The sequence below is a fragment of the Bufo bufo genome, chromosome 5 (assembly GCF_905171765.1).
Source record: "Bufo bufo chromosome 5, aBufBuf1.1, whole genome shotgun sequence".
In the NCBI taxonomy this organism is placed as follows: Eukaryota; Metazoa; Chordata; class Amphibia; order Anura; family Bufonidae; genus Bufo; species Bufo bufo.
Genome location: NC_053393.1, coordinates 126,876,136 through 126,903,437, shown reverse-complemented (window position 1 = coordinate 126,903,437; position 27,302 = coordinate 126,876,136). Strand labels below are relative to the sequence as shown.

The 27,302-nt window shown below is 44.6% G+C and overlaps 2 protein-coding genes across 2 annotated transcripts; both read right to left on the bottom strand.

Annotated features, from left to right (window-relative positions):
* Positions 1 to 456: 456 nt before the first annotated feature.
* Positions 457 to 2,176, bottom strand: LOC121002422 (DNA damage-regulated autophagy modulator protein 1-like). Its single transcript, XM_040433877.1, has 6 exons — positions 2,047 to 2,176; positions 1,711 to 1,853; positions 1,321 to 1,492; positions 891 to 952; positions 646 to 732; positions 457 to 537 (listed from the first exon to the last, which is right to left on the bottom strand). The coding sequence occupies exons 1-6, from the start codon at positions 2,174 to 2,176 to the stop codon at positions 457 to 459; spliced, it is 675 nt and encodes a 224-aa protein (XP_040289811.1).
* Positions 2,177 to 24,014: 21,838 nt separating this feature from the next.
* LOC121002421 (DNA damage-regulated autophagy modulator protein 1-like) lies at positions 24,015 to 25,735 on the bottom strand. Its single transcript, XM_040433876.1, has 6 exons — positions 25,606 to 25,735; positions 25,270 to 25,412; positions 24,880 to 25,051; positions 24,450 to 24,511; positions 24,204 to 24,290; positions 24,015 to 24,095 (listed from the first exon to the last, which is right to left on the bottom strand). Exons 1-6 carry the CDS (start codon positions 25,733 to 25,735, stop codon positions 24,015 to 24,017), a joined length of 675 nt encoding a protein of 224 aa, XP_040289810.1.
* Between the last annotated feature and the right edge of the window lie 1,567 nt (positions 25,736 to 27,302).

Below are 27,302 nucleotides of genomic sequence, written 5' to 3'. Positions count from 1 at the left end.
CCTACAATAAAGAGGCTCGGACACATTGTTAGCTACCTCATGTATTGACTCATTTATTAACAGGCCAGTGGTTTTGAAATGGCCCTGATGATGGTGAACCCCCAACTCATCCTTCAACACTCAGGGAAGGAAAAACCCCCTAGTGGAGGAAACCTCCAGGGAACCATGGCTGAAGGACTGCCCTTCCCCTGGGCAAGGGGGTAAAAACCATCATTTGAGATGAGGTAGCTATGGAAAGTCCGGGTAATTGTCACATCCAGTATTTGGAAATTCTGCTAGATGTTGAATCCAGAAAATCCGGTAAATGTCAAATCCGGTATTAGGAAAGTCCGGTAAAATGTCACATCCAGTATTGAGGACAGAGACCAAGCCTGGAATCTGCCTCTTGATCCAGAAGATTCATGTCCAGCAATGTCATGATGGTTTCAGTTGTCTTGGCGCTCCACCCCTTGGATATTATTGGGGGTTTTCAGGGTCCTGGGTCTTTTCTCTCAGGCCAATGGAGACACCTTCTCGGGACAACGTTAAAGACAAATGCTGAGAAAAAAGAATAAAGACCATTAATTATAAAACAGCTCTATATAATATATTACTTCTCTGAAATGTTTCTGGAGCACATTAGACCTTGACACGGCATCTACTCACCTGGAAATCTGTATAGTTCGTTAGTTGGTGTATTATCAGGCCAAGGAATCCAGTCCACTCGGCCACCATGCCTATCCTGGTGTAGATCTGCAGAAGACAGAATAGAGGATTAGTGCCTGGCGGTACTCATAGGGACTCTATATGGAGTGAGATGGGAAGATGGAGGTGAGATAGGAGCTTTTATATTACTGTTACACGGGAAAGATGTAGATTATACAAGACGGTGAAAAGTTGCATGAACTCACCTCTTCACATCGGCCAGTACATGGAAGAAGCTGGAAGAAGCCGATGGTCATACACACAGAAACTGGAAGGACGTGTTAAGGACAAGTAACAGAATTAATTCTATTATTATAGTGTTTCCTATACTGTGATGTCTGATCTGTGCTACAATGGGGTCAGAGGAAGCGAATAATCTTAGTTGGCAACAGTCCCAAATTTGCCAAAATGTTTCCAAATTTTCAGAGACAATCTCGCTGTAAATTTGGGTTGTCCTGGGCCGAAAAATGGGTGGGGCTTAGTTTAACTCCACCAATGAGTGAGCGTGACCTGACAATTTAAGGGGGTGGGTAGCTTGACCCAAATTTACTAACGGCAGCAATGATGGTAAGTACATATGTGTAAGTGTATCTAGCACACAACATGGCACTGTACCAGTCAGCTATAAGAGGATACAGGTCAGCAGGCCCACAATGGGCACCAAGGTTGATGCCAATCTAATGTGGCATAGGCGGCGACTGCTGAAGGATTTCTTGTACAGGCATACAGCTTGACCTAGGTTGTAAACGGCACAAAAGAAAAATGCCGGTCCTGCGCCGATCCTGTGGACTGTAGGACTGATCCTCATCTAGAACAAAAGCAGAGAAATAAATGTCATCAATATGGACGTCATGAAGATCTGAGAATACAGAACAGCAGAGGCCGCAGGTGGTGCAATTATACAGGGGCAATAGTAATACATAAGAATAGTCACCAGGGCGCGTCATTGTATTTATACACATCTCTTGACTTCAAGCGATGTCCCCTCCGTATTACTAGTCCTGAGACCTCTGTATATAAACCTACCGAAACTATGGCGGTCACAATGGTCCCAATGCAGCCCATCCATGCAACGACATAGAGGATTCTCTGGCAGATGATATGTCGCCTCTCTGATTGTTCAGACCGGATGATCATGAACCGGTACATGATGGAAGCGTTGCCAGCTCCTGAAATAGACAATACATGGGATCAGCCGGGAACGTCCATAGACACTTGTGATAACCTCCAGGACTCAGTGATGATTATAATCTCCAGTGATGGCCGCCGCTCAGCAGTGAATAGTGATTAGGGAGATAACGTCATCACTGAGCGCTGGAGCCGCTGATCTCCTCATGATGTTGTCTCTCTAAATCCACTTACCAAAAAGGGCAGATATTAAGAAGACCACTGTAAAGACCACCGATTCGGGGAATATTCGTCCCGTGTCACTGAGAAAGAAAGCAAAATATTGGGTGTTATTAGGACACAAACGGCAGCAGGATTGTGTCATGTCTTCTAATAGCAGAGGAGACTTTATTTCCTTCCATTGTAATCATCCTCCATAATATGATCTAATGTCCAGACACAAATAGAAGACAAACAACAAATGGGAAGATATTATGGAGCCGTTGCTCATAGCAACCAGTGAGATTGCAACTCTAAAACATTATTAAGAAAGAGACATTTTCTACAAAAAGTTGCTTTTTGCACTCTTAAGCCATTTCCAAAAAGTGGGTGTGGTTTAGGTGGTGCAATTTTAAATATTTTTTTTTTTTTTGTGCATGGGGGTCAGAGATGCTCCTAATTTATTATGAGGCTTGTGCATCTCACTCCAGTGCAGATTAGATGAGGGCCGGGGCATGAAACCTCAGTCTTCATAGATTCCCCCACCCCCAAATGTGATGTTTTCTAACAATTATTAGATGGAGCTTATTAATAATCCACTAATAATAATGTAATAACTTTCCAGGAATAAACTGATAATACGGTAATAACAGTAATAATACTACAGAGGAATCCCGCCCCTTCCCCTCTTACCTGATGTAAGGATATTTTACATGGCCTGGGATGACAGTCAAGGCAATCAGGGCACAAAGACCCGATAGCGTCCATATGACCCAGAGGAAAAGCAAGAATGCCAAACCCCGGATCTCCATGGCGCAAAGTCAATTATTCGCTAAGCGAAAGCAAGGATTTGCTAAGCAAAAGCACAAGCCGATCTGTCTCTCTCTATATCCAGAGAAAATCTGGCTGAGATAATGTCAGGCAGTTGTTTTCTAGGGCTCAGAACTCGGTGATGTCACTAGCTTCTGTGACATCATCACACATTCTGCAATCTTATTGGTCCTCGCTAGTTTATTTCATTTCATTGGTTCTCCCTTCATTGTGACATCATCTTATATACTTGAATCTGATTGGTCCTCAGTAGCTTCTGCGATGTGATTGGTGCTTCAACCTCCATACATGCCTGGATCTGATTGGTCCTCCGTATTTTTGAAATTTAGGCATATGTTGCTGAGATGTTACTGGCTTTTCAAGTCTACTGAATAGAGAAGAAATTCTACTTTTATAGATGTGTACCATATCACAACAGAATGAGTAAAACTGGGTTATGGACCCTGCACCAATGTGAGCCCCTCTGCCTACAAAGTGTAGGGAATGAAGGGGCCATGAAAGGTGTCTCTATTCTGCTGACCGTTTCAAGAGGGAAGATATCACCTCTCACTGCTCTGCGCTCCTATCCAAATTATTCCTGCTTGTAAACTTGAAAATTGAGTTTTATAGATGTTTTTGGTCAATTATTGATAATGCAATTCCAAAATTATATGGAGTATCAATTTAAGGTAGTTGTCTCACACTAGTTGCCCTGTAATACTTTTGCAGCAGTGGACGCAGCAGAGTATATGGTTTCATAGTCATATACTTTGCAGTAATGTTAATGTAATCCATTGACAAGACAGGTCAGTCCGAGTCAGAGTTACAGGGATGCTCTGATTTGTCTAGTAGAAGGGGTCTTGAGCAGAAGTCCCCATCTATGATGTTCAGATATGGCATATGGGTAGTGCTGTTCCAATAAGCCCACACTGGAGATACACCCATGATCTTCGGCTCCTGTCTCGTCTTTGCTACAGAATGATTTCGATGTTATTTGGTAATGAAATGGCAAATGTGAAATTTTCCTTTTTTTGATTGATTACAAAGGGAATTGAGGACAAATTGGAGAACCGTGGATTGTTGTGCAAAACAATGAAGACCTCCTTGGGGCTCATCTCCATACAGGGGGTCCAGCCATAGCCTAGCTCTATACACATACAGATACAGATTGCTGGAGGACACAGATGAAAATGATTTGTTACAAACATTACAGATGGACAAGTGCAACCCCGGGTCTCCCCCATCTGAATCTACTGAAGATGGTCCCATAGTCTTATACTAATTTTATGTTTTATCATAGACTTTTCATATCAACAGTAGAATAGGCCAATATGTCTAAAGCGTACCTGTTATATTAGATGTGCATGTGAATATATTGTAATATATACAATTGTAATATATATTTTTTGAGGACACTGACAACTTCCTGAATACTTATAATAAAAATAATTCCGAGGCTCACCCTTCCTACACTATGGATAAATTGAAGGTTCTCTACCAAATAGCCTGCCCACTGCCAACTAGTGTACAATAGAAATTATAAATTGATTAATAGACACACCTCCACCTGGACTATTAGTATCAACCAATTATATAGTTAAAATATTGTATTATACAATATAACAATTACAAATGGTACCAGAAGGACCCTTTCTGAATTAGTAAAAGACAATAAAAAATAATATAAAGAAATGAAAAACATTAAAAAATTATGTACTTATTGTTATCCCCCTATTAATTGTAAGACAATGTATCAATCTCTTGCCTTGATGATAGATATTAGATATAAAGTGCTGTCAAAGAAGGTATTAGATATAGTCCCAATATGGATGTTCCATTAGTATAATACACCTTGTGGGATTTGAGGGTTATAGCAGTGTATCTTATATTGTTTTAACGAGTTTCGAAAAGTTACAAAGGAGGAAATCCAGAACTTAATTATGGCCACTGAGGAAGGAGCTAGAACTCAAATTCCAGTTCAATGCACAGCCTTGTGGGTTTCAGACCTTCTAATCTCCTTCTCACTGGAATATTCTGGTAGCTAAGTTGCTTCCTTGGTTCTCAGAAACAGAGGTTCTCTGAACTTCGGCCTAGCTCTGAGTAGCTTGCACGTGTAGGTTTTACTGTTCCTCAACCAAAAGTAGACTTGGACTAATCAGGGGAGTGGATCCAGGTCCATCACCCTGGAAATTTGACACAGTGAGCCATTTTACTGCATATTCCTGGGAGGAAGTTGGGTGGAGGGCTTGCCCTGATTGGCTTACAGGCTTGCAGACAGCCTGGATCAGCCAATCAGTGGGCAGCAGGCAGGTAAATGCCTGTCAAGAAAAAAAATGGGGGTTAGTCAGCATATCTAAATGTGCAGGTTGCGGGGGCGTGTCCGGACGCTGATGGTGATGGCTGCCTGAAGGAGCTGCTCCTGCCTGCACCGCAAATTACTGGCCAGCGACACATCTCTCCTGGATCATATGGGGAAGAAAGTGGCTCCAAAAAAGACCCCTATCCCTCCCCGATCCCCCTCACCTACTAGGACCCTTGAACAGTGCTGGGATTGCACTCCGGGTCCGGCGCTTCCACCGCGCAGCACCAAGGCACAGAGGGCCTCCCGCCATTCCTCCCTCCCCCCGCCGGATTCCCGCGCCCTACCCAGGGAGAAGGACACAGTGCTACTTACCCCTGCTGGATCTCTTCAGGGAACCGGATCGCCATCTGCAGTGTCCACACGCGGATCCTCTGACCTGGGGCTCTCACCGGCCACCCCGGACTTTCGGCCTGCTACTGCTGGAAGGAGGGATCCCGCCATGATGTCTCCTGGACCCACTTCTCAGGGGGCGACTGCAAGTAAAGGTACTGTGGCTACTAGGGGACGGGATATTAACCCAGGGGACCCTGCATCTAGCCTTCCTGGGACCCCCCTGCTTGAGCCCTTGCGAAATAAGCAGCTCCCAGCCCCACCATTGCTGTACCAGGGGGACAGCAGCTCTCCTCTCCCTTCTGACATCTGGGCCAGATCCCCAAGCCCTCCAACACTTGCCCTTATGGACCCCCCATCCCTGCCTGAACCTCCACAGCCATGGGCGAGCTATTTTAACCGTTTTCCTACAAAAGAAGACTTTCGGGTTCTTATTTCTGAAGTTACGGAAGCCTGCTGAGCTGAAATTGCGGCAGTTCGCACTGACATTAAACATGTGGTGGACCGGGAAAATGCCCATGACGATACCAGGCAATATATTTCCACTCTTCATGAATCCATTTCTGCCCAAACGGTGGTACTCAGGGGCATGGGATGGCATTTAGAGGACTTGGATAATCGAGGGCGCCGGAATAACATCCAAGTACGGGGTCTTCCGTAGGCTACCGGTGACGAAGATCTCTTTGCTACGCTGGAAGCCATTTTTAACATGATCCTGGGGCAACCATCCTCGCACAAGATCAAATTGGACGGGGCTCATAGAGCACTCAAGCCTAAGGGATCTGCTACACGTCCTAGGGATGTAATTTGTTGTGTCCACGATTTTTCCCTTAAAGAATCCATCATGGCTAAGGCGAGATCCCTACGCAACTTTGACTTTGATGGCGCTCCAGTTCAATTGTTTCCTGACCTATCCTGGTTCACACTCCAGAAAAGGAGACATCTTCAGCCTCTCCTCACAACAACCACCAAGAAATAACTTTTCTTTCATGTAGCATAGGGATTCCTCCCCCAACATTCAAATGTTGATGTATAATTGTACCACTGATTCTTAGAAGCTTTAAAGGGGTTGGAGAAAACATCACATGGAAGCGATCTGCCTGGTCACATGACTCCATCAGCAGCCATCTTATGGACAGGACTTCTGTATGGACAGCACAAAAGACTTTGTAAACAAGGGGGCATATTTCATGAAATATAGGAAATTGTGCAGAATTTCAACAAGGGCTATATTAGGCCTCATGCACACAACCATTGTTTTGGCCCGCATCCGAGCCGCAGTATTTGCGGCTTGGATGCAGACCCATTCACTTCAATGGGGCTGCAAAAGATGCGGACAGCACTCCGTGTGCTTTCCGCATCCGTTGTTTCGTTCTAGTAAGTGCCATATAATCATCTCACAAACACATTGGTCATCAGTAGCGAGACATGATGCAGAGCTACAGACAACAGTACATCTTCTACAGATATATATAGCAAGACACATTGTGGTTTTTAATGGTACCATAACTTACTGATTAACTTTTATTAACAGTTTTTTGGGGGGTATGGGAAAAAAAATGTAAGTATTGTATTTTGTATTATTTTACCTTGGAGGTTTATTATTTAATAAAACTTTTTTTTTAACATAATCTTTTGTTCGCTTCCATAATACACTGTACTGCTTATGCTGCATCAGAAAGCCACAGCCTCATACGGATATACTGCAGACAGCCCTGGTGCAGTCATTAGGCTATAGGCTGCCATGTGAATACATTGGCATCTCGCGTACTCAAAAAGAAGTAAAAAGGTGTATTAGTAGTCACTAAGAGGTTAAGTATCTCGCATTATATGTACTGCACGATAAATTGTGTAAAAATAATAGTATAGTGTATTTGCTGGTTATTTTTCACCCCTCCCCCCCAAAAAAAATATCATTATTGTAAAAATAAGACCATAAATTTTATGCATCCCAAAATGGTACCATTTAAAAAGACAACTCAGTCTGCAAAAAACAAACCCTGTTTTCAACAGAAAAAAGAATGTGGTGTTTTTTTTTAAATTGTACAATAGTACTGACACATAAAAATATTAAATAGATAGTTGTATTGGACTGGCACTCATATATGGAATATAAACATGGTTTATTGGATAAAATTAAATTAGAAATAATATCACCTGTCACAAATAGATTTTTTCAGTAAAATACAATATAAATACAATAAATCATATGATAAAATCTTAAAACATCCAAATTGTTATAGTGCAGCGACTGATGGCACTAGACGTCCTTAGACCTGTATGGTCGTGTTTGCTAGACGATAGTGCCGCCAGTTTCTGCAATCCTGAATGGTATTTCTGTCATGCAACAATTACCATGTATTAATCCCGTATATTAAAAATATCAAAAATATCTCAAATGTAAGGTTCACTGATATTTGATAAATCAGACAATTTACAACAAGACAATGTTCACAATGTTTGCACGCTGTTGGGTAACCAGCGTTAGCAGTCCGTATTTAAAATATGCCTATAGTTCCTCCACGGCACCTTTCCAAAGAGAAACAGTGTGACAGTTTCCACAGCTGATACAGTTGCAGGTTACTCGTCCGCTATTTGGCTCTCTGATAGAGGGCTATTGGTTGATTGCAACTTAGTTGCTCTGTTCATATAACCACAGCGGTAGTTACCGTGATCAGTGTTACTTTTAGTTGGAGAGATATTGTGCCTCCTGTGTATTTCCCACAAGTGTGGGCTTACCTCCGCCGGCGCTTTACTCGATGGGACCAACAGATAATCCTTTTATGCCGCTCAGTCTGCCGGCGTCCCGGCTGCGGTATTAGCGTTGTTAGCGTCCCTCGTGTCTTTTTACTGCTGCCTCTCACGTGATGTGCTTACGTGGTGTATGCGGCAGCTTGTTTCCCAGCGCTGGCGGGATGACGTATTCACTCTTAGCCAAGAGGTATCCAGGAAGTCCTTTTCCTTATGGAAAAAAGTGCACTTTTTGCTCCAAATAAGATTCGGGGTCTTTAGTCCAGGATATTGCCTAGATGCTCACCAAACGCGTTTCGGGGAGACGCTGTCCCCTTCCTCAGTGGTCTTGCCCCGATTCCATTATGTCTGTAATTTATAGTTGCTGTAGGTATTCTTGAAAATCCGTTCCGGATCCCAGTTATATCCAAAGTCCGGTCAGGATCTCCAAAATTGCATATTGTCTGCCTTTATTCCGATTACGATTGTACTGCGGTTTTTCTTGTGTACTGAGTTTCTTTTTATATATATATATATATATATATATATATATATATATATATATATAAAACAACACATTATAATACATTGTTTTAATCTTTATATTGATGTATTTTTATACCATTCCCGGATATTTGAATTCATGATCTGCACATGGACAGACCGCATATACATATATTAATATATTAAAAAATCACTTATAAAAATATAAATATGAATATTGTGCAGGTCAAAAGTTTCCACGGATCCTTCATATTGGTATAACTACATTTGTTTACATTTATTAGGATACCTCTAAATATATCGATTTTTGATCAGATCTCTTTTTCTCATACTGTAGAATTTTCATATTATCATCATTGGCCCTATTTTTCGGATATTTTTCAATACTTTTGCAGATAATTCTTAGATTGTATTAAATAGAGTAAGAGGGGGGGCACGTATGGGGTAGAGGCAGAGTTGCAGTGCTGACAAACAGCCTGACATGCAACTCTGCGTCGACACCCAGACGTACCACCCTATATGAAACCAAATATTTCTAACTCAGCATTTAGGCCCCTTGGTAGAAGGCTCCCAAATTCATAAATTTTCCTAGATTCGGCCCTTGACAATCTCTCGATCTGGTTTCCTCCTCGCCAATGTTTCTCTACCCTCTCCAGTGCCATGAACGAGAGACCCTTAGGGTCTTGATTGTGTACCTCCTTAACGTACCTTGAAAGTCAGGATAGCAGAACATCTGAATAACATAGCCAAGGGCTATGAAAAACATTTGCTATCCAGGCATTTCAAGGAGGTACACAATCAAGACCCTAAGGGTCTCTCGTTCATGGCACTGGAGAGGGTAGAGAAACATTGGCGAGGAGGAAACCAGATCGGAGATTGTCAAGGGCCGAATCTAGGAAAATTTATGAATTTGGGAGCCTTCTACCAAGAGGCCTAAAAGCTGAGTTAGAAATATTTGGTTTCATATAGGGTGGTACGTCTGGGTGTCGACGCAGAGTTGCATGTCAGGCTGTTTGTCAGCACTGCAACTCGGCCTCTATCCCATACGTGCCCCCCCCCCCCCTCTTACTCCATTCAATACAATCTAAGAATTATCTGCAAAAATATAGAAAAATATCCGAAAAATAGGGCCAATGATGATAATATGAAAATTCTACAGTATGAGAAAAAGAGATCTGATCAAAAATCGATATATTTAGAGGTATCCTAATAAATGTAAACAAATGTAGTTATACCAATATGAAGGATCCGTGGAAACTTTTGACCTGCACAATATTCATATTTATATTTTTATAAGTGATTTTTTAATATATTAATATATGTATATGCGGTCTGTCTATGTGCAGATCATGAATTCAAATATCCGGGAATGGTATAAAAATACATCAATATAAAGATTGAAACAATGTATTATAATGTGTTGTTTTATATATATATATATATATATATATATATATATATAGAAAGAAACTCAGTACACAAGAAAAACCGCAGTACAATCGTAATCGGAATAAAGGCAGACAATATGCAATTTTGGAGATCCAGACCGGACTTTGGATATAACTGGGATCCGGAACGGATTTTCAAGAATACCTACAGCAACTATAAATTACAGACATAATGGAATCGGGGCAAGACCACTGAGGAAGGGGACAGCGTCTCCCCGAAACGCGTTTGGTGAGCATCTAGGCAATATCCTGGACTAAAGACCCCGAATCTTATTTGGAGCAAAAAGTGCACTTTTTTCCATAAGGAAAAGGACTTCCTGGATACCTCTTGGCTAAGAGTGAATACGTCATCCCGCCAGCGCTGGGAAACAAGCTGCCGCATACACCACGTAAGCACATCACGAGAGAGGCAGCAGTAAAGAGACACGAGGGACGCTAACAACGCTAATACCGCAGCCGGGACGCCGGCAGACTGAGCGGCATAAAAGGATTATCTGTTGGTCCCATCGAGTAAAGCGCCGGCAGAGGTAAGCCCACACTTGTGGGAAATACACAGAAGGCACAATATCTCTCCAACTAAAAGTAACACTGATCACGGTAACTACCGCTGTGGTTATATGAACAGAGCAACTAAGTTGCAATCAACCAATAGCCCTCTATCAGAGAGCCAAATAGCAGACGAGTAACCTGCAACTGTATCAGCTGTGGAAACTGTCACACTGTTTCTCTTTGGAAAGGTGCCGTGGAAGAACTATAGGCATATTTTAAATACGGACTGCTAACGCTGGTTACCCAACAGCGTGCAAACATTGTGAACATTGTCTTGTTGTAAATTTTTGATATTTTTAATATACATGGTAATTGTTGCATGACAGAAATACCATTCAGGATTGCAGAAACTGGCGGCACTATCGTCTAGCAAACACGACCATACAGGTCTAAGGACGTCTAGTGCCATCAGTCGCTGCACTATAACAATTTGGATGTTTTAAGATTTTATCATATGATTTATTGTATTTATATTGTATTTTACTGAAAAAATCTATTTGTGACAGGTGATATTATTTCTAATTTAATTTTATCCAATAAACCATGTTTATATTCCATATATGAGTGCCAGTCCAATACAACTATCTATTTAGAATTTTCTTTGAGGGGTGTCTCAATTCCTGGACTAGAGCACCTGCCCTGAGGGGACAGAGGTGAGCGGGTCCCCTTTTTGATTTATTTCTGGACATAAAAATATTATACAGGGTGGCCCACGAAAAAATAGCCTGCCACCAGCGATAGTATGACAAGATGAACAAGCAAGTGGATTGTTTTTTTTTATTACCCACATTAAGTCACAAAAGATGCTGAAAGTGGTCCCCATTCACGTCTATGCATCTTTGGGCACATTGGGTTATGTTGCCTGATATTCCGTTTCCATGAATTCCATTTTCACATTGTAATGCAAGGCACCAACAAACAGACCAGTGATGAAAGCAAAAAGGTGTTTATTCACCAGAAACATAAACGTCCAGGACACTTGCTGGTAACAAGGAATAATAACAAAAACCAGGCAAGGAGATTCCAGGAATAGTCCCAACCAGTGCTGAATGATGCTGTGCACTTGGCAGTCGAGTCACTCCAGATCTTGGGTCCGCTGCAAAGGACAAAGTTCCTGGCAGTCTTCAGTCACTAGCAGTTGTGACCTATACCTGGTTGAGGGAAAATAACAGTGGGCACTGATCACCCTGAGAGACCTCCTTTTAAATGCCTGCTGACCAATCCCAGGGTGCCAAGTGTCCACTACCATAGGTGAACAAATTGCCCTGCACCTGAGTACATGGCCTAAGGCAATCACAAGTTGATTAACCCATGGCTGGCTCCCTAATCCACTTTGCTCTTGTGAGTCAGTATATTATGCGCCACTGGTCGACGAAGCGCATAAGAAGCGCGTACTCGCGACCGTGTATCCCTTTGCGAACCTGCCCTCGTGCGTACGCACGGACGCATGATTGAATCAGCGCGAGTATGCGAGCGCGTGGACCCAGATGCGGAAACGGAAGTCGCAGGAGACACCGGAGACAACCCTGGCCGCGGCGTCTTGTCACTCGCCTGGCCACTCTGTCCCCGGGACTCCGACGGTCCTCCCCTCCGATGTCCACGCGAACGCATCCCCGCACTGGCTCGCAAAGGGGTCAGCGCTGGTGCATCAGAGACACGCATAACCTGTCCCGCAACTCCACGAGGACCCCTCTTGGTTCCCCTGGAGTGCAAAGCAGGTGAGGATCTTACATTACCCCCCCCCCCTCGAGGAGGCGGCTCTGAAGACTCCAAGCAAGCTTTCCCCGGATTATCCCGGTGAAAGGCTGCCACCAACTCATCCGCATGCACCTGGCGAGCAGGTATCCAACATCTCTCCTCTGGACCAAAACCCTTCCAGTCCACCAAGTATTGAAGAGACCTTTGGACAAAACGAGAGTCCAAAATTCTGTTCACCTCGAACTCCGGTACCCCTTGGACCTCCAGCGGGGATGGGGTCTGAATGAAGGGAGCGGAGTCGGCTGCCGATTTGAGAAGTGAAACATGAAAGGTGTTCACTCCTCGGATCGACGGTGGAAGAGCAACCTTGTACGTAACTCAGTTGATCTTTTGTGTCACTGGGTATGGGCCAATGAATCGAGGACCCAACTTGGAAGATGGCTGACGCAGCGGAATGTTCCGGGTGGAGACCCACACCTGATATCCCACCTTAAACATTTGCTCTACGGTGCGATGACGATCAGCAAATTTCTTCTGTTGCGCCACCGCACTGCGGAGATTCCGCTGGGCCGACGACCAAATGGGATGTCTATCCTCGAACCATTGATCCACCACCGGTGAGTCAGTGGAGGGTCCGGCCAAAGAAGAGAGTCTTGGATCCCTGCCCCCCACGCACCTGAACGGAGACATCTTAGTGGAAGCATGCTCAGAGTTGTTATAAGCCACCTCCGCAAAGGGTAGATACGCTGCCCATTCCTCCTGGCAGTCTGACACGAAGCACCGGAGATATTGCTCCAGGGTCTGGTTAGTCCTTTCCGTCTGACCGTTGGTCTCTGGGTGAAAACCAGAAGAAAAAGACAAATTAATACCCAATCGGGAGCAGAAAGAACGCCAGAAGCGAGAGATGAATTGCACTCCTCTGTCTGAAACAATGTCATCCGGTGCTCCGTGTAATCGAAAGACAAGATTCAAGAACAGATCTGCCAATTCTCTGGCCGAGGGCAATCCAGGGAGTGGGATAAAATGGGCCATCTTACTAAAACGGTCCTCCACTACCCAGATTACCGTACTTCCAGAGGACCTTGGCAAATCTGTGATGAAATCCATGGAAATGTGAGTCCATGGAGCCTGGGGAATTGGCAGTGGGAGTAAAGTCCCAGAAGGGGCAGACCGGGACGGTTTACATCTGGCACAAACAGTACATGCCTGGATATAGGCCTTAACATCCACGGACATGTTGGGCCACCACACGTGACGTTTAACAAGGGCAAGTGTTTTCTTAACACCCAAATGCCCGGCAGACTTTGAGTCATGAAGCTGTTGGATGACCTTCAATCGAAGGTTAATGGGTACAAACCATCGACCCTCGGGTTTGTCAGGTGGACTCTCTGCCTGTGATGGCTCAAGAAGAGAGGACAAGTCCTCCATTACTTCTGCGGCCCCCAGGGCAGCAAGAAAACATTTAGTTGGGAGAATGGTTTCTGGCTCAGAGTCCAGGACGGAAGCAGCCTCGGGGAAGCAGCGGGACAGGGCATCTGCCTTCACGTTTTTGGAACCTGGTTTATAAGTGAGGCGGAAATTGAAGCGGGTGAAAAACAATGCCCACCGGGCTTGTCGGGAGTTGAGTCTTTTGGCACTCTCTAGATACTCCAAATTTTTGTGGTCAGTGTAAACCGTGATGGGATGTTCTGCACCCTCTAGCCAATGTCTCCACTCTTGAAAAGCCAATCTTACTCCCAGAAGCTCTCTATTGCCGATATCATAATTACACTCGGCTGGAGAGAGCTTCCGAGAGAAGAAGGCACAGGGATGTAACCTCTCAGGGTCCCCAGAATACTGTGAGAGAACTGCCCCTACACCGACCTCTGAGGCATCGACCTCGAGAACAAAAGGTCTGGAGGTGTCTGGATGAGTAAGAATTGGTGCCGTGCAAAAGGCCTGTTTCAGCGTCTCAAAGGCTCTGGCTGCCTCTCTCGTCCACTTAGAAGGATTAGCTCCCTTCTTAGTGAGGTTGGTGAGAGGTACTACTATCGCAGAAAAATTCTTAATAAACTTGCGGTAGAAGTTGGCAAAGCCTAAGAAACGCTGCAACCCCTTAAGATCCTTAGGCTGAGGCCAATCCAAGACAGCAGAAAGTTTGGATGGGTCCATAGCCAATCCCTTTTCTGAGATAATGTACCCCAGGAAAGGCAACTCCTTCACCTCAAACAGACACTTCTCAAGTTTGGCATAGAGGCGGTTCTCCCTCAGCTTCTGGAAAACCTGACACACGTGTCTCCGATGAGAGACCAGATCCGAAGAGTAGATTAGTATGTCATCTAGATAGTGTGGGGATCCGCTCTGGTAGGCAGTGGTAGCGAGTGCAGTATAGAGGCATCACAGACCGGTCTTAGTGTAAAACACAATGCTTTGTTTATTCACAAGGTGCATATTTGTGAAAGACGGTGCAATTCACAGGGAGGGTGGTCACACACAGCAAAATAATAGTTCAAACACAGCAAGTCCCTGCTGCAGGCTGCTTGAGGCCTGTTTCAGTCACATAAAGCAAAGTCTATTTAAAGCCAGGAGTAATGTCACCTTTTCTCCTTGGGGAAGTAAGTCCATGGGTCCGGCTTCTAGCCACAGGACATGGATCCCTCCTGGATTCAGCTGCGGGTCCCTGCACACTCCTTTACAGGCTTCAGCACGCAGCCCAGCTCACCTCCACTCCTCACTCTCACAGCCAGAGAACACAGAAGCTCCACACTGAGAACCACACCCTTGTTGCTGGTCAGGTTTTAACCCTTCCCTGCAAAACCTGGCTTGGACCGTGGGGAGACAGGCACCCGCCCGCATATCTGCCTGCTCCCAATAAGAGCCGGCCCGGATCCGTTGTTAACAGCGTAACCGCTGCAAAATGCACTTTTCCGGCTCTTACTCCAGCGGGGCCAGGACCCCCGCTGGCACGTACCTCCCGTTTACCACCACCCCAGGTACTCTCCTACAATAGACAACAACACATCTATCCAAGAAATCTCTGAGAACATCGTTGATGAACTCCTGGAAGACCGCGGGAGCATTACAGAGACCGAAAGGCATCACGAGCTACTCGTAATGCCCGTCTCTGGTATTAAATGCGGTCTTCCATTCGTCACCCTCTCTAATGCGAACTAAATTATAAGCACCCCTTAAATCGAGTTTGGTGAAGACTCGGGCCACTGCCACCTGAGAAAACAGATCATCAATCAGAGGCAGTGGATACCGATTCTTCACCGTAATCCGATTAAGGGCACGATAATCGATGCAAGGTCTCAAGCCTCCATCCTTCTTCTCCACAAAGAAGAATCCAGCTCCAGCAGGGGAAGTGGATGGACGAATGAAATTCTTCTCAAGGTTCTCTTTAATATACTCCCGCTGAGCCTGAACCTCAGGCCCAGTGAGATTATAAAGATGCCCTCGTGGTGGCATGGTACCTGGCAACAGGTCTATAGGACAATCATATGACCTGTGGGGAGGTAACACATCAGCCCCCTGAGGACTGAACACATCTCGGAAATTATGATACTGCTGTGGTAAAGTACTTAATACTTCCATGGAGGCTAGTGACAGGTCGGGACGAATGCACTTAGTAAGGCATTCCGTACTCCACTGACAAATAAGACCCGAGCGCCAGTCCACTACTGGATTATGGAGCCTTAACCAAGGGAGACCCAAAATCACGGGAGTGGATGGCATGTCAAGGACAAAAAGGCTTAAGGTCTCCCGATGATCAGCCCCCACCGTTACCTGTATTCCCGGAGTCATCCACACTGCACGACCATCTTGAAGAGGGGAACCATCAATCGCGGTCACTGACATGGTGGTTTTCGGCTGGATCAACGGGATGCCAAGTCGACGAACCAAGGTTGAGTCCACAAAATTCCCAGCGGCCCCAGAATCGATTAGTGCTGAAAACTCATGGACCTTGTCTTGCCACCGTAAGGATATGGATACCATCACCCGGCTTGGAGGAGGGATAATAGCACCTAGGGGGTTCTCCTCTATGCCCCCTAGGTTCATTCATTTCCCGCCGGCAGGAGGGGACAGGTTTTAACGAGGTGTCCAGACTTTCCGCAAAATAGGCACAGGCCTTTCTGTTGGCGACGAGCTCGTTCTGCCTGTGTGAGATGGGAGGATCCAACCTCCATTGGCTCTTCGGCCGATTTAAGAGGCCCTGGATGTGGTCGAGAGGATGAAAACCGAGACGACCGTTCCACTCGCCTCTCACGGATTCGCCTGTCGGCATCGATTGCCTGAGAGATAGCCATTTCCAACGAGAAGGGGGTAGGCAAGGCCAAAAGAAGATCCCGGACCGCATCCGAAAGTCCCAAACGGAAGCGATGGCGTAGGGCTGCGTCGCCCCAGGTGGTGAAAGCTGCCCATCGCCTGAATTCTGCAGCGTATTCTTCAGCTGGGCGGCGGCCTTGTTGAATATGCTCAAGATTGGTCTCTGCGGTGCGAGTACGATCCGGGTCATCGTAAATCACAGCCATAGCCTCGAAGAAGGCGTCCACTGACGAAAAAGCTGTATGGTCTTGAGGCAAATTAAATGCCCAACGTTGGGGGTCTCCACGTAGCAGTGACATTACAATCCCAATTCTCTGCCTGAGAGTGCCAGAAGCCATCGGACGCAACTGGAAATAAAGGAGACAGGAGTCCCTGAAGTTTAAGAACTCCTGTCGCTCTCCTGTGAAGGGGTCAGGCAGAGGGATCTTAGGTTCTGTTTGATGCCTTGCGATAGTGACGGGTAGTGCTGAGGCTCCCTGGATAAGCTGCTGAACCTCCTCCATCACAGTTGTCAGTTGCTCTTGGATTTGCGCTGCAGCGGCTGCTGGTATATTTGGGCGTCGTTGGAACAGCAGGTTAACGGCTCCCGTTAATTCACTCAGCTGCTGCTGGATCTTGTCCATGGCAACTGTTAGTTGGGCCCACTGTTCTGTAATGCAAGGCACCAACAAACAGACCAGTGATGAAAGCAAAAAGGTGTTTATTCACCAGAAACATAAACATCCAGGACACTTGCTGGTAACAAGGAATAATAACAAAAACCAGGCAAGGAGATTCCAGGAATAGTCCCAACCAGTGCTGAATGATGCTGTGCACTTGGCAGTCGAGTCACTCCAGATCTTGGGTCCGCTGCAAAGGACAAAGTTCCTGGCAGTCTTCAGTCACTAGCAGTTGTGACCTATACCTGGTTGAGGGAAAATAACAGTGGGCACTGATCACCCTGAGAGACCTCCTTTTAAATGCCTGCTGACCAATCCCAGGGTGCCAAGTGTCCACTACCATAGGTGAACAAATTGCCCTGCACCTGAGTACATGGCCTAAGGCAATCACAAGTTGATTAACCCATGGCTGGCTCCCTAATCCACTTTGCTCTTGTGAGTCAGTATATTATGCGCCACTGGTCGACGAAGCGCATAAGAAGCGCGTACTCGCGACCGTGTATCCCTTTGCGAACCTGCCCTCGTGCGTACGCACGGACGCATGATTGACTCAGCGCGAGTATGCGAGCGCGTGGACCCAGATGCGGAAACGGAAGTCGCAGGAGACACCGGAGACAACCCTGGCCGCGGCGTCTTGTCACTCGCCTGGCCACTCTGTCCCCGGGACTCCGACGGTCCTCCCCTCCGATGTCCACGCAAACGCATCCCCGCACTGGCTCGCAAAGGGGTCAGCGCTGGTGCATCAGAGACACGCATAACCTGTCCCGCAACTCCACGAGGACCCCTCTTGGTTCCCCTGGAGTGCAAAGCAGGTGAGGATCTTACACACATGGTTGGAATTTAATAATTTTTGGGGATTGTTCAATTTAACCCCTTATGGACCGGGCTCATTCTCACCTTAAGGACCAGGCTATTTTTTGCAAATCTGACCATTTTTCAAGTCACTTTATGTGTGAATAACTTTAAAACGCTTTTATTTATGCAGGCCATTCTAAGATTGTTTTTTCGTCACATATTGTACTTCATGACACTGGTAAAATGAAGTAAAAAAAAAATCATTTTTATGTATAAAATAAAATCCCAAATTTACCCAAAATTTTTAAAAATTTGCAAATTTCCAAGTTTCAATTTCTCTACTTCTATAATATATAGTAATACCTCCAAAAATAGTTATTACTTTACATTCCCCATATGTCTACTTCATGTTTGGATCAGTTTGGGAATGCCATTTTATTTTTTGGGGACGTTACAAGGCTTAGAAGTTTAGAAGTAAATCTTGAAATTTTTCAGAAATTTTCCAAAACCCACTTTTTAAGGACCAGTTCAGGTCTGAAGTCACTTTGTGAGGCTTACATAATAGAAACCACCCAAAAATGATCCCATTTTGGAAACTACACTCCTCAAGGTATTCAAAACCCTTTAGGTGTTCCACAAGAGTTATTGGCAAATGGAGATGAAATTTCAGAATTTAAATTTTTGGGCAAATTTTCCATTTTAATCAATTTTTTCCAGTAACAAAGCAAGGGTTAACAGCCAAACAAAACTCAATATTTATTGCCCTGATTCTGTAGTTTATAGAAACACCCTATATGTGGTCCTAAACTGCTGTATGACCAAACGGCAGGGCGCACAAGGAAAGGAACGCCATATGGTTTCTGGAAGGCAGATTCTGATGGCCTTTTTTTTTTTACACCATGTCCCATTTGAAGAACCCCTGATGCACCCCTAGAGTAGAAATTCCATAAAAGTGACCACATCTAAGAAACTACACCCCTCAAGGTATTCAAAACCATAAAATTTTATGGAAAATGGAGATAGAATTTCACTTTTTTGGAAGATTTTCCATTTTAATAATTTTTTTCAGTAGCAAAGCAAGGGTTAACAGCCAAACAAAGCTCAACATTTATTACTCTGATACTGCAGTTTACAGAAACACCCCATATGTGGTCATAAACTGCTGTACGGGGACACACAGCAGGGCGCAGAAGGAAAGGAACGCCATTTGGTTTTTGGAAGGCAGATTTTGCTGGATTGGTTTTTAGACACCATGTCCCATTTGAAGCCCCCTGATGCACCCCTAGAGTAGAAACTCCCAGAAATTGACCCCATTTTGGAAACTACGGGATAAGGTGGCAGTTTTGTTGGTACTATTTTAGGGTACATATGAATTTTGGTTGCTCTATATTACACTTTTTGTGAGGCAAAGTAACAAAAAATAGAAATTCAGAAATTTCATCTCCATTTGCCATTAACTCTTGTGGAACACTAAAGGGTTAACAAAGTTTGTAAAATCAGTTTTGAATACCTTGAGGGGTGTAGTTTCTTAAATTGGGTCACTTTTTGGAGTTTCTACTCTAGGGGTGCATCGGGGGGGGGGGGGGGGCTTCAAATGGGACATGGTGTCAAAAAACAGTCTAGCAAAAACTGCCTTCCAAAAACCATATGGCGTTCCTTTCCTTCTGCGCCCTGCCGTGTGGCCATACAGCAGTTTACGACCACATATGGGTAATTCTGTGTTTTTTTTCTGCCCCTTCTGCCCCACTTACAGTACCTTCTGTCTACTGCGGTGCCCTCAAACACTGTATTTTCGGAAGTGACATCATAACTATCCTTAACTCTTCACAAAAAATCACAAATAGATTGGGCCCCAAAATATAATAATGGAAGATGCCCAGTAGGGTTGCATCGGGTATAGAATTATCCATACCCAATCAATACTTTTGTACCGGTATCGATTTGATACCGGGATTTGTTTTTTTGCCGATACTGCGCAGCCTAGTATCACAGAACATGGCACGTGCTGCTCTCAGCGCGCACCATGTTCCCTCAGCAGTCTCTCCCTCCCTTCCCCTGTGCTCCCGCTGCCACCAATAAGAGGAGGGGGGGAGGGACTGTTGCCACGGTGCCACCAATGAAGATAATTAACGTTTAATACAGATACAGGAGGTGGGTGCCGGCGGCAGAATCACATAGCCGCACCTGACCTCTATGACAGGGAGCTGCGATCAGCGGGGTTAACTACCACTGATCACAGCTCCCTGTCATAGAGGTCGGGTGCTGGCACCCACCTTCTGTATTTGTATTAATGGTGGCACAGTACGCCCCCCTCAGTATTAAAAACATTGGTGGCGCAGTGCACCCCCCCCAGTATTAAATTATTTGTGGCAGTGGCCACAGGGTCCCCTCCCCCCCTCTTCATTGGTGGTGCAGCAGCAGTTCCGATCGGAGCCCCAGCAGTGTAATCCTGGGGCTCCGATCGGTTACCATGGCAGCCAGGACGCTACTGAAACCCTGGCTGCCATGGTAAGCTCCCTGCTGCTGTGTGTACAAAGCTCAGGGCAGCAGGGACAGTGTAAAGTCCTGTTCACCTTAAAAGAGCTCTATTAGGATTAATAGGACAAGGGATTAAAAGATCCTAGGTTCTAACACCTAAGGGGGGAAATAGTTTTTAAATAAAAGGTTAAAAATCACAACAACAAAATATTAAGTATAAATCACCCCCTTTCCCAATTTTATATATAAAATATATAAACAATAAATAAATAAACATATTACATATCGCCACGTCCGAAAAATCCAAACTATTAAAATATAAAAAAATATCTTCTATGTAGTGAACGGCGTAACAGTAGAAAAAAAAAAACTGCGCCATTCACCATTCTTTTTGTCACCCTGGCCCAAAAAAATAGGACAAGACTGTTCGATTATGGGCCGGATGTTCCATAAAATGCGGAATGCACTCTACGTTTTTGGTGTTTTCGTTTTTTTGCATGGTATCGAGTATCGCAATACTTTTTTATGGTATCAAAATCAAATAAAATGTTGTTATAATGACAACCCTAATGCCCAGTACCCCAGATGGTGATGGTGTACAACACAGTAAAAGTGCCATATTTTGTATCCAAAAGTATAACTGTGACCCTACGCAGAAATAAAGCCAAAGAATTCGCTCCTCTCTTTGTGCCTTCTAGAAAGTAAAAATGCTTACTGTGTGCCCCCTAGAGAGTAACAGTGCTTCTTATTCCCCCCCTAGACAGTAATGATGCATCCTGAGTGCCCCTGAGTGCTCAATAAAAAGGTAACCATGTCCCTGAGTGTCCCCTTCAAGATTTATGTTGCCTCAAGAACCCCTTAAAATGTTTTGATGCCCCACAATTGCTCCCTTAAAAAGATATAATGCCCCTAAGTGCACCACACTCATTTTCAGACTGTATGTTACAGAAAAATGTTTTATAACTTTTACTCAACTCACCACATTTTCCTATTGAGCGATCTGACAGAGTCTGCGTATGACAATGTGGTGACATCATTACACCACCCATACCGACACACTTACAACCTCTGCTTGGTCCCAGGGTGCTGTAGACCACAGGCCTCTGATCTGCTCTGTTATTAGTAAGCCTGTTTATACTGGTCTCCAGTCATGGGTCTAATGGTATATACTGTGCTCTGATACTGGTATTTCAGTTGTATATTCATTTTGTCCATGGAAATGCAGGGTGATATTCTATTCCTCTTTACTGGCAGTGATATAGATTGTGTCCTGTCACTGGCAATCTAGTGGTATTTATCCTATTCCTTGTATTACCAGTGGTGTATGCCTTTCTATCATTGGTAGCCTAATGGTTAATATATTCCCTGACACTTGTATTCCTGTATACACTACCCCTCTTCATTAACAGTCCAGTTGTATATTTACTATTCCCTGTTACTTCTTCTCCATTGCTGTATACGATCCCATCATTTGAAGTCCAGTCCTATATACTACCACAGCTAGTACAGTGGTATGTAATAACAGTAGTCCAGAAGGTGAGCAAATATTGGACCCTCCTTTCAAGGGATGTGGGTCTGTAGTGGTGGCATGAACCAGCAATAGAAGAAAGCTCAGTTTTGACTTGAGCTCTGGGGCCCCCTCTCTATAAGGTACACCCTGTTTTCAGAGGGTTCATAAATATGACTTTTAACAATAATTTTACCCATTTTCTTCCAAATTGTTTAAAGGGTTTCTATCACTTCGTTTCACCTATTTAGCTTTCAGACACTAGCGATCCGCTAGTGTCTGCTTTATCTAACCATCCTAATATAAGAGCTTATTGTCCTGCCGTTTAGCTAAAAAAATAACTTATATAGATATGCAAATGAGCCTCTAGGTGCTATGGGGGAGTGATTAGCACCTAGAGGCTCCGTCTACCTTAACAAACTGCCGCCGCCCAGCGCGTCCCTCCAGCCCGCCCATCTCCTCCGGAATGCGATGCTCCTCGTATTCGGCGCATGCGCAGTGAATGTCTGATCGCTTCCCTGCTCAGACATCTCCACTGCGCCTGCGCCGATGACGTCATAGTGCTCCGAGGAACAGGCGCAGTGGAGATGTCTGAGCAGGGAAGGGTCAGACATTTACTGCGCATGCGCCGAATACGAGGAGCATCGCATTCCGGAGGAGATGGGCGGGCTGGAGGGACGCGCTGGGCGGCGGCAGTTTGTTAAGGTAGACGGAGCCTCTAGGTGCTAATCACGCCCCCATAGCACCTAGAGGCTCATTTGCATATCTATATAAGTTATTTTTTTAGCTAAACGGCAGGACAATAAGCTCTTATATTAGGATGGTTAGATAAAGCAGACACTAGCGGATCGCTAGTGTCTGAAAGCTAAATAGGTGAAACGAAGTGATAGAAACCCTTTAAAGGAGTATTCCAATTAGAATATGTTATCCCTTATCCCCTGGAAAGAAAATAACTGGTAGATTGGTGGCAGTCTGCCCACTTAGACCGCAACCGGTCACAATGATGAGGGATCCACACCCCAATTTGAAAAGAGCACTGGTTAAGTCTGCGCACCACCACTCTGTGCATTCTGTAGCAGAATACAACATCACTATCTCTAACAATCACATAGATTTGGGATGGAGTTGTAGTGCATATGCTCGACCAACACTCCATTCAAACAAGGGGACACAAGTCCTAGTAATAGCTGGATAAGAGATGAATTATCCCAAGCAGAATGCCCTTTTAATGAATCACTTTTATTATACCCATAAAATTTGAAAAAATCTAACCCTGTCATTAGCACCTTCATCGTTTTCCTTCCAGAGCTTGGACTGATCACCCCTATGAAGTTCCCCGGTCTTTATTGGGTAACATTAGCTACAATACATTCCCTACAATAAAGAGGCTCGGACACATTGTTAGCTACCTCATGTATTGACTCATTTAGTAACAGGCCAGTGGTTTTGAAATGGCCCTGATGATGGTGAACCCCCAACTCATCCTTCAACACTCAGGGAAGGAAAAACCCCCTAGTGGAGGAAACCTCCAGGGAACCATGGCTGAAGGACTGCCCTTCCCCTGGGCAAGGGGGTAAAAACCATCATTTGAGATGAGGTAGCTATGGAAAGTCCGGGTAATTGTCACATCCAGTATTTGGAAATTCTGCTAGATGTTGAATCCAGAAAATCCGGTAAATGTCAAATCCGGTATTAGGAAAGTCCGGTAAAATGTCACATCCAGTATTGAGGACAGAGACCAAGCCTGGAATCTGCCTCTTGATCCAGAAGATTCATGTCCAGCAATGTCATGATGGTTTCAGTTGTCTTGGCGCTCCACCCCTTGGATATTATTGGGGGTTTTCAGGGTCCTGGGTCTTTTCTCTCAGGCCAATGGAGACACCTTCTCGGGACAACGTTAAAGACAAATGCTGAGAAAAAAGAATACAGACCATTAATTATAAAACAGCTCTATATAATATATTACTTCTCTGAAATGTTTCTGGAGCACATTAGACCTTGACACGGCATCTACTCACCTGGAAATCTGTATAGTTCGTTAGTTGGTGTATTATCAGGCCAAGGAATCCAGTCCACTCGGCCACCATGCCTATCCTGGTGTAGATCTGCAGAAGACAGAATAGAGGATTAGTGCCTGGCGGTACTCACCAGGGACTCTATATGGAGTGAGATGGGAAGATGGAGGTGAGATAGGAGCTTTTATATTACTGTTACACGGGAAAGATGTAGATTATACAAGACGGTGAAAAGTTGCATGAACTCACCTCTTCACATCGGCCAGTACATGGAAGAAGCTGGAAGAAGCCGATGGTCATACACACAGAAACTGGAAGGACGTGTTAAGGATAAGTAACAGAATTAATTCTATTATTATAGTGTTTCCTATACTGTGATGTCTGATCTGTGCTACAATGGGGTCAGAGGAAGCGAATAATCTTAGTTGGCAACAGTCCCAAATTTGCCAAAATGTTTCCAAATTTTCAGAGACAATCTCGCTGTAAATTTGGGTTGTCCTGGGCCGAAAAATGGGTGGGGCTTAGTTTAACTCCACCAATGAGTGAGCGTGACCTGACAATTTAAGGGGGTGGGTAGCTTGACCCAAATTTACTAACGGCAGCAATGATGGTAAGTACGTATGTGTAAGTGTATCCAGCACACAACATGGCACTGTACCAGTCAGCTATAAGAGGATACAGGTCAGCAGGCCCACAATGGGCACCAAGGTTGATGCCAATCTAATGTGGCATAGGCGGCGACTGCTGAAGGATTTCTTGTACAGGCATACAGCTTGACCTAGGTTGTAAACGGCACAAAAGAAAAATGCCGGTCCTGCGCCGATCCTGTGGACTGTAGGACTGATCCTCATCTAGAACAAAAGCAGATGAATAAATGTCATCAATATGGACGTCATGAAGATCTGAGAATACAGAACAGCAGAGGCCGCAGGTGGTGTAATTATACAGGGGCAGTAGTAATACATAAGAATAGTCACCAGGGCGCATCATTGTATTTATACACATCTCTTGACTTCAAGCGATGTCCCCTCTGTATTACTAGTCCTGAGACCTCTGTATATAAACTTACCGAAACTATGGCGGTCACAATGGTCCCAATGCAGCCCATCCATGCAACGACATAGAGGATTCTCTGGCAGATGATATGTCGCCTCTCTGATTGTTCAGACCGGATGATCATGAACCGGTACATGATGGAAGCGTTGCCAGCTCCTGAAATAGACAATACATGGGATCAGCCGGGAACGTCCATAGACACTTGTGATAACCTCCAGGACTCAGTGATGATTATAATCTCCAGTGATGGCCGTCGCTCAGCAGTGAATAGTGATTAGGGAGATAACGTCATCACTGAGCGCTGGAGCCGCTGATCTCCTCATGATGTTGTCTCTCTAAATCCACTTACCAAAAAGGGCAGATATTAAGAAGACCACTGTAAAGACCACCGATTCGGGGAATATTCGTCCCGTGTCACTGAGAAAGAAAGCAAAATATTGGGTGTTATTAGGACACAAACGGCAGCAGGATTGCGTCATGTCTTCTAATAGCAGAGGAGACTTTATTTCCTTCCATTGTAATCATCCTCCATAATATGATCTAATGTCCAGACACAAAAAGAAGACAAACAACAATGGGGAAGATATTATGGAGCCGTTGCTCATAGCAACCAGTGAGATTGCAACTCTAAAACATTATTAAGAAAGAGACATTTTCTACAAAAAGTTGCTTTTTGCACTCTTAAGCCATTTCCAAAAAGTGGGTGTGGTTTAGGTGGGTTTAGCAGGAGGGGGCGGGCCTCTGCAAACTTCCACCTGAAATAGTTGGTGCAATTTTATTTTTTTTTGTGCATGGGGGTCAGAGATGCTCCTAATTTATTATGAGGCTTGTGCATCTCACTCCAGTGCAGATTAGATGAGGGCCAGGGCATGAAACCTCAGTCTTCATAGATTCCCCCACCCCCAAATGTGATGTTTTCTATACTAACAATTATTAGATGGAGCTTATTAATAATCCACTAATAATAATGTAATAACTTTCCAGGAATAAACTGATAATACGGTAATAACAGTAATAATACTACAGAGGAATCCCGCCCCGTCCCCTCTTACCTGATGTAGGGATATTTTACATGGCCTGGGATGACAGTCAAGGCAATCAGGGCACAGAGGCCCGATAGCGTCCATATGACCCAGAGGAAAAGCAAGAATGCCAAACCCCGGATCTCCATGGCGCAAAGTCAATTATTCGCTGAGCGAAAGCAAGGATTTGCTAAGCAAAAGCACAAGCCAATCTGTCTCTCTCTATATCCAGAGAAAATCTGGCTGAGATAATGTCAGGCAGTTGTTTTCTAGGGCTCAGAACTCGGTGATGTCACTAGCTTCTGTGACATCATCACACATTCTGCAATCTTATTGGTCCTCGCTAGTTTATTTCATTTCATTGGTTCTCCCTTCATTGTGACATCATCTTATATACTTGAATCTGATTGGTCCTCAGTAGCTTCTGCGATGTGATTGGTGCTTCAACCTCCATACATGCCTGGATCTGATTGGTCCTCCGTATTTTTGAAATTTATGCATATGTTGCTGAGATGTTACTGGCTTTTCAAGTCTACTGAATAGAGAAGAAATTCTACTTTTATACATGTGTACCATATCACAACAGAATGAGTAAAACTGGGTTATGGACCCTGCACCAATGTGAGCCCCTCTGCCTACAAAGTGTAGGGAATGAAGGGGCCATGAAAGATGTCTCTATTCTGCTGACCGTTTCAGGAGGGAAGATATCACCTCTCACTGCTCTGCGCTCCTATCCCAATTATTCCTGCTTGTAAACTTGAAAATTGAGTTTTATAGATGTTTTTGGTCAATTATTGATAATGCAATTCCAAAATTATATGGAGTATCCATTTAAGGTAGTTATCTCACACTAGTTGCCCTATAATACTTTTGCAGCAGTGGACACAGCAGAGTATATGGTTTTATAGTCATATACTTTGCAGTAATGTTAATGTAATCCATTGACAAGACAGGTCAGTCCGAGTCAGAGTTACAGGGACGCTCTGATTTGTCTAGTAGAAGGGGTCTTGAGCAGAAGTCCCCA